The 8,502-nt window shown below is 37.3% G+C and overlaps 2 protein-coding genes across 2 annotated transcripts; one reads left to right on the plus strand and one right to left on the minus strand.

Moving 5' to 3' along the window:
• Window positions 1-1,282: 1,282 nt before the first annotated feature.
• On the minus strand, window positions 1,283-3,624 carry MONOS_18297 (uncharacterized protein; the record flags this gene model as incomplete). Its single annotated transcript, XM_067871303.1, has 2 exons — window positions 1,283-3,039; window positions 3,243-3,624. The coding sequence occupies 2 exons, from the start codon at window positions 3,622-3,624 to the stop codon at window positions 1,283-1,285; spliced, it is 2,139 nt and encodes a 712-aa protein (XP_067719711.1).
• Window positions 3,625-4,972: 1,348 nt separating this feature from the next.
• Window positions 4,973-5,341, plus strand: MONOS_18298 (uncharacterized protein; the record flags this gene model as incomplete). Its single annotated transcript, XM_067871304.1, has 1 exon — window positions 4,973-5,341. One exon carries the CDS (start codon window positions 4,973-4,975, stop codon window positions 5,339-5,341), a length of 369 nt encoding a protein of 122 aa, XP_067719712.1.
• Between the last annotated feature and the right edge of the window lie 3,161 nt (window positions 5,342-8,502).

Here is an 8,502-nt window from a genome sequence, read left to right on the forward strand (position 1 = left end):
ATATATGATGGTAAAGAATGATCGACATTTAATGATCATTTTTGATCTTAATTTCAGATCAGTTAAATGTTTGCGACTTTTCATAAAAGAATGACCCATATTTGATAAAAATCTTGTTATGCTTTTATATTTTTTCAATGTGAGTTTTCGAAAATTGTGTGCGTTCATTTTATTTTTAAAGTTTTCAACAGATCTTATTTTATTCTTTTTCAAGAACGTTGTTTTACAGTTTATACCTAAAGATATGAGTAATTTATTTCGAAAAGTCGCAAATGTTTAATTTTTATATTAAACAAAAATTTCATATTTTGATCAAATTTCTGTTCCTGCTCACGAATCTTCTTAAGAAAGTATGAAATAGCATTATCAAGAAATAGATTACATATTTATGAAGTTTGGTGTATGTCAACAATATTTTGAGAAAAATTAGAAAATTTTTATTTATTTGAAAATTTAACATTTGCGACTTTTCAAAAGAATTACCCATAAAAAAGAAATAATAAAAAAAAATAAAATAAAAAATCAACCTTATAGTTGTAATTTTTAAAAAAATTATTCTTCATCATTAAACCGTTCAATTTACATTAATGTTAATTTTTGTGACACGGAAAAATCTATCACGTCCGTTAAAAGTCAAAAAGTTCACATCAGAAGTCAGCACGCCACCCCAGGCTATTTAAAAGTGCACTCTGTAATTAGAAATTTCAGATCCCAAAAAAGAGTGCTTTATTAATTATTGTTTCGAAATGTTTTGAGCATTATTCATTAAAACAAAAGTGTTCAATGTTTTGTAACATTTCACACAATAAATTAATAATGCAAAAAATAATAATGCACAAAAATTATTACTTTCCTTGTTTTGTTTCGGAACATGATGATTTTTGTTTCAATAAAAAATTTAATTTATTTTTGGAAAATAATGATTTCAAAAAAGTTCTACATTAAAGAAAACTACAACGTTCGTATATGTGATAAAAGGAATGATTAAAATGAAATTATACAAACAGACAGACTGACTGACTGACTGACAAAGAGAAAGAGAAAGAGAGATATAGATAGATAGATAGATAGATAGATAGATAGATAGATAGATAGATAGATAGATAGATAGATAGATAGATAGATAGATAGATAGATAGATAAGAGAGAGAGAAAACAGGAGTGATAATTGTTAAACAAAACAAGAAATGAATCTTATTTTTATTGTGTGATTTCTAAAGAAATTATTAACAATATTATATATATATAATGATAAGGACAAATCAATCGAAATCCTCAATTTTTAATTTTCTAAATATTTTTCCAAATACCCTTTGCATTCAAACATTTGATTCCATATGAGGAATATCTCATCAATTGCATCTGAAACAAGCTTTGGATCATATTTTCCATCTCTTTCTAAAAGAAAAGATTTGCGTTTTTTGGTCTCTGAATCAATGTCCTCCATCGCAACAACGAACCTCGCAAGCATCCTCTTATTCTCATCATTTTGACTCAAATGCAAGAAATTCTGTTGTTTTTCTTGCCATTTGGCTTCGCTCCTCGACAATGAAGACTCCATCCCTGCTTGTCTACTCGCTGATGCGCTGAGTGCAGATGGAGTCGCTGAAGACGATTGAAACATTGAAGAAGATGGAGAAAATTGTTCAAAATTTCCTTTTCTAACTTCTTCGACATATTCTTTTGGAATATGAAAACAAGAGAAGAGATACATTTGTTCGATGATTTTATTATTATTTTCCCATTGTTCATCGCATTCCCTGCAAAACTCTAAACATTTTTGCAACCTTGAACTCCTGTTGATCCATTTCTCCTCCTCATTTTTCAAATATTCTATCCGCTCCTCCATATCCCTCTTCTTTTTTTCATTTGTGTTTATCTCATCCTTTTTCCTGTCGTTACGTTTTTGGACCATATCTAATTCTCTTTTCAATGTATCAATACTTATTCCACATTCCTCTTTTCTGTTTTCGCACTCTTTCACTTTGATCTGATATTCTTGTATCTTCTGTCTATTTGAAGGAATATCACGCTTTGGGGCAAACAGATCAATTTTCCCTTCACAGACACTTGAATCGTTTAAAAATGCTGTTGGAATTCCTAATCCCACCACAGCTCCAACAACATTAAGAGCATGCCTTAATGCTTTTGGTGCTTTGAAAACTCCTCTCAAGACCCCATCTTTGATGCAAACTTCTTGTTCTTCCTTGTCGTTGTATGTGTATTTATTTCCAGCAGTGAAAAAGCAAGTGGCATTTGGAACATTGATTGGTCTCTCTATGACAACTTCATTTGATGCATAATTGTCAAATTCACAGAATTCAATTGTGTCAAATTTCACGGTTTCAGGTTGATCTAGTTCATTGATCCTTTTTTGATATTCGACAACATCATCATTGCATTGCCTGATAGTGTTTTCTTGATTTTTGATTTTTGTTTCGATTGATTCTTCTGATTCAAAAGTGATGTTTCTCAGCTTATCCTCCAATTCCTCAACATCGTCGCTCACTTCTGAATACAACTTTTCCGAATCTTTTGCAAAATCCTTGCACGCCTCTATTATCTCTTGAAGCATATTCGGCACTTGAACTCTCCCCCTCTTGGCTAATACAAGCCAATATAGCTTGCTCGCCATCGATGATGCAGAGTCCATAAACCAGTAATAAGATGGTGTGCATCGGTCAAGATTGACATCATTGGGACTCTTATAGTTATTTAAATTTTTAATCTCGTCTTTAATTGGTTCCTCAGATCCGTCGAGTGTCGGATCATAGTATATTAGTCTGCCATTAGCGTGAGCCTTCTTCCACACAAGAAGTGTCTGAAGTTGATTCAAGCTTCTCCTGATTTCCTCTCCTTGCACACCTGTTGCTCCTTTCGCTTTTTGCAGAAGAATTCCAATTATTTGTTCGAGAGATTGTGCTGCTTTAATTTCCGGAAACTTCTTTTCGATTTTATCCACTGTTGTTTTTCCAGTTCTGTAAATTTTCCAATCAAACTTCCTTGAACCTTCTCTATAATTTCTGATGTTTCCTTTTGCTGAATTTTCATTTTATGCAGCCAAAGTTCCTTGCATTTGTTGGCAACGAACACAACTGGAAACTCCTTGTTTTTGCATATCTGGTTAATGAACATCATATCATCATATGCATTTGTCAAATTGTAGTAGTTTTCATATTGAGAAATATACGCAATCATCACTTTTGATGCATTTCTCTGGAAAAACTGTAATAAAAGCATACTGACAACTTCTTCTTTGACATCCACCTCTGATCCAAGAAAGCCTCGAGTATCTAACAAGATAACCTTTTCATTTAATCCATATGATTCTGGAATGATGGTCTCTGGCTCAATTCCTTTTCCCATTTTAGCCATATCCTCCACTTTTGTTTTCACTACCAAATCTCCATTGTCATCCTCTTCCATTTCCACTCCGCGTAATTTGTTTATCATGGTACTTTTTCCAACCTGGCTCCTTCCAAGAACGATCGCCATGTTTTTGCCTGATCCGCAATTGCAACATCTCTTGTAAAACTCTTTCAAAATATACAAGAAGTCTTCTTGCGAGAACTTCACCTTCCCTCCATTCGCTTTCTCATCTGCCATATGATCTATAAGAGACATTTTCAATGACTAACTCAAATATTTATTCACTCCCATATTACTGTTTGAATGGATTCTTTTATTTTGGGCGTTAAGAATTAATCCAGTCCCATTGCAAAATCCGTAATTCTTGCAGAAAAAGCAGCAGTCAGAGAATATGCACAATGCAATGTTCATAACACCCGCATTGATTTCAATGAGAGAAGAAGTATCATTTTTGAAAGCTCGTTGAAACACAGAAATTGGAGCAAGATCGAGTATGGAACATGTTTCGGCACTCTTTGAGCTCCATCATCAGCTTGAGAAGACTGTTCCACAAATCAAGTCCATTTAATTATTGTCAATCAGACAGAAAAAACTGTTATTCATTGCTCTTTTAACACAAAAAAAGGAGATATCCTTCCTTTATGCAGACATGTGAATATTTAGCGAATAACGTTTATGTGAATATTAAAAACGAGCAGCATCAACGGAGATAATGGATACAAATGCACTTTTATAATGTATTGAAGAAATACAAAGGATGTGGAAATTTGTATTTAAAAATAAATAGCAAAAGAAAAATATAATCCAAAGATGAAAAGAAAATGATGTTTTAACAGAATGAGCCTTGAATGGAAGAGCAATAATCATTTCTGGTTTGTCATCATTCTCTCTATTGATTTCAAATTGCAATTTCAATCGTTGGTGCACTGGCAAAGAAGTCATTTTCTGTTTGTTGTGACATCTATCAGTTGATTTATCGTCTTCAGTTGGCGAATTGTAATGGGAAATGAACACATAAAGGAGGGGATATTCCGACAAGATAACTCCATTGTGCGCGAAGATAAGGTGATGCGAACCCAATGATTATGAGGCAAGAAATGCTGGAGGATCTTCATCTCTGAATGATTTTGAAGCGTCACGATCAGGACATGTGGGAGCAGAAAAGAAAGAAGGCAATAATCAGTGACAGCTCAACTGCAATCCCATTTTGTGTCCAATGACAAATTCTGGCGCCAGAAAGATGATTTGCCAAAGTGTTCCAGCAGCATTCACAGCTGTGGCTATTCACTTTCTCCTTTTTCATTGCTCAGCATCTGCAAGGCAAGGAGGATTGAATATGGAGCCAGATAAGCAAACATCTCTCTGCGACAGACTTGGTGTACATTCTATTTTCTTTTGCAGTGACGATGGTTGGCCAACCATCCCTTCGATCGTTGTGTGCACCTGAATGAAAGGTACAAACATTTTGAATAAAGTGATTTGTTCCAGAAGGAGCACATCTCAGATTCCGATGAAATGGGAGCGAAGCTTTCATTGGAATAGAGTTCTTCAGGAAATACAAAAAGAAGGGGCAGATAGCGCATAAAGGAGAAGAGAGATCGGCATGAGCAGAGGATTACGGGAATGCCACGAAGGAGATTCGTTTGAAGAGCGAGTCAGGGTCATGCCTGGGCGTGGCAGTGGTAGTGGCGAGCATGAAACAGGTGGCGTCGATAACTACAATACTCGGCAGGAGGCGCGGAGGCGAAGAAGAAAACAGCTAGTGCTGGGAGAGAAGAAGATGAAAGTTGTGGAGAGAGGAAGGACGATGAGCATGATTGAGACGAACTCGCTTTCTTCGTCTTCAGTAACACTATTCGGCGTGTCGTGCTGGCCGATTGATGCGCTGCACCTGGAGAGCGATCGAGGAGCAACAAGAAGCCCATCGCCGAGTGTACTTCCAGTGTCACTGGAAGAAGCAGCGATTAGATGAGATGCCGAGGGAGGCGCATGCGATGGAATCGTTAATACGCTTGATGCCTCTTTCACAGCCCGAAACAAGCAACAATGTGACAAAAAACGCAATGACAGAAATCAAAGAAAATATGATCATTTGAAAGCCATTGATTTCTTAGCCTGATTTGTCCATCGCTTTATCGCCTTCTTCGTCAGCACCAGAGCTCGGAAAGAGTGTCCTCTAGAGCGCAGCAATTCGGAGCATGAAGAGGGAAGCATGAGAAATTTCGATGGCATTGATAGAGGTTGAAGCAGAAGAGAGGCATCTGTGGGCGCGGAACTTGACGGCAAAAGAGGATGATGAGCGAGAGAAGGAAGGGTGGAGAACACAAAAACAAGTCTGAACTGGCATGCAGATGTTGTTGCGAATGGATTATGCGTGCTGAAGAGATGAATTCAGAGGATTTTGGGGGATTTCTCGAGTCAGGTATTGTTTTCGCCATTGCCTTTTGCAAAAACAGAATTCGGGGCTGAATTGTTGTTCCCTGCAACAAAGGCAAAGCATCTTTCTTTAATTTTTCTGGTTTTCTATTTTTAATTGAAGGAAAGACAGTCCAAAAACAAAATTTGTTTGTTCATTCAAGGAATTTTCATTGAAATGGAGCAAACAGTTATCAAAAGCATTCACACCAACCGCTGACTTGTATTCTCGTTGCTCATGCAAGCTTGCACAAGTGCTGCAATCATCTCCAAAAGCCAAGAGACGAACGTTCATTGGCCAATCAAAACAATGTCTGCTTCCAAGTTCAGAGAAATTCAAATGGGGCGCCTTGCTATGTCTGTCAAATTGTTGATTAGAGTCTTCCATTGTTCCAAAGTGTTTTGCAATTGTTTTCGATCATTTGATTTTTCGCTTCCATTTTCGGTGCTCATCTGCCCACACGAGAAATCAGCAATTGGGAGGCAAACATGCATGTTATCTGAGCAGTTTATTTCAGGATCAAAATAAGCGCCCATATCAAAATTTTTAGCCAGATTTGATCTGATTAATTATTTGCAAAAATAGAAAGAAAGGAAAAAAAGTTGATGTTGGCAGCAAACAACCGACATAACATTTAAAAATGCTCAAGCGTGAGGGGAAGCAGAATGGAAGCGGGCAGAGGGGCAGAGGGGCAGAGGGGCAGGAGCAGCAGCTGTGAATTGGGTTGAACATGCAAAAGGGAGGGATGTGACACCTGAATTGGCGCCAAAAACGGAAGGGCAATGGCCCCTCGCACAGGATCCGTTGGATTGAAGCGCAGCTGTTCACAGCGTGTGCTTTATGATTTCATGCCGAAGGATGCAGATGGATTGATGGACAAGAGCTGCAAAGCAGAGAAGATTTGCTGGAGCAGAGCTGCCAGGATGATGGGAAACAAACAGTTCAAATATTTATGGCACGCATTTCTTGAAGACAAAAACTCCATTCGATGAAGCCGTTGAGGCATTCGAATGAACTGATTTATTTTCATGTTCTGCAGGATCATATTTATTTTTAATTTTTAATTTTTATTTTTTTTATTTTTGTTCGAAAAACACAAGTATCTCATAATTTTCGCAGTTTCTGGCTCCGCTTGATGTTTTTATTTGGCCAGTTTATTTTATTGCAGTTTCCGATGCCTCACGTTCTTGTTTCTGATATGATTTTTTATTGCAAATAAAACACATCAACAAAATAATCTTTTATGCTTTTCTTTTTTATGTTACTTGCAAATAAACAAACAGGAGCTGATTGATCCGAGGCTTAGAAATGAAGAAGCGCATGGAGCAATGGAAAGTATTTGAACCTCTTCATTGGATATCAAAAGGAAACGAATGAAGATAATTCAAGAATCATCTGCTTTTTTGAGTGGAATGATCAGAATCGAAGCAATTTCCTTTTGCAGACTGTGCAGGATAAAGGCGTTGTGCAGGTGTTGGATGTGGGCAGAATTTTTGAAAAATGGTTTTTGTTTTGTGCCGAAAGGGACAGAATTGAAAGGAAAGCATGCGCCTCACTTTCTTTGCAGAAAACTCGGAAAATTGAAGTGTTTTTGGAGGGAAGACTCCAGAAATTGATTATTGACAAATTCACCTCAAAAATTGTTGGATTTTGAAGAAGCAAATGGAAATGGTGGATTTGTGGAGATTCGGAGGAGGAGACATTTGGCTGCATCGCGAGGTGACTTTGAAGGCTGATTTCAAGTATGTCTTGATGGTTTGCTGCTATTTTGTTTTATTAATGTATTTCTGAGATATTCATCGATGTAAATGGATAATTTTAGGAGGAAGGAGAAATTGGGTTGTTTCAGAGAGATCAAAAACATTTACAATGAAAAAGATGAAGATGAGGAAGGAGGAGGAGGTGGAGGAAGAAGGGAAATGAAGATGATAATGTTGAATTGCTTTGTGGAATATCACTGCTTGAAGAAACTGGATGTGCTTCTGCTTGTTTTTGTTCTTATTTTGTTGATGTTGATGCTTTCGCTATCTTATTTGTGCCCTTTTCAACATTTTCCACTGAATTTTCGACTTTTTGTTCTTTTGTTGTTCTTTTCTGTATTTTTATCTCTGTTTTCTTGTTGAGGTTTGATAGTGTTTATCTTTTTGCTCTTCCCTGTGTCTCCGATTGACAGCGCATTTTCGTGTTTGCTCGATTTCTTCAACCGCTGCCTCTTCTTCTTTTTCCTTTTCTTGTTCTTGTTCTTTTTCCTCATCATTTTCATCTTCTTCTAACTCCAGGAAGGCATCTTCGTTGTCTAAAACTATCAGCTCTTGCTCCTCTTCCTCTCCTCTTCCTCTATCTCATCATCATCATCCTCCTCTTCCTCTTTCTCACTTTCTTCCTTTTTTGTTCTGTCTATCTTTTCCTCTTCTTCTTCTGCTTTTTCCTCCTTCTCCTCCTCCAACATCCTATTAGCCTCTCCTGACTGCTCTTCTTCTCTCTCGCCGACGCTCCTCGTCCGCATGATGCATCTGCTGCTGACGCTTTTGAGGAAACTGAGATGAAGCATGCGATGGACGACTCGTATTTGCTGCTGCAGAAGGCGGCAGAGATCGAAGAAGTGAGGAACAATAACAGCAGCAGCAGCAGTGGAGGAAGAGGAGGAGGAACAGGCAGAGGAGCCAGTATAAAGAGGAAGAATGCGAAGAAAGAGAAGAGAAGAGAAGAAGAGGCAA

This window comes from Monocercomonoides exilis (genome assembly GCF_001643675.1).
Source record: "Monocercomonoides exilis strain PA203 chromosome Unknown scaffold60-472593, whole genome shotgun sequence".
Lineage (NCBI taxonomy): Eukaryota > Preaxostyla > Oxymonadida > Polymastigidae > Monocercomonoides > Monocercomonoides exilis.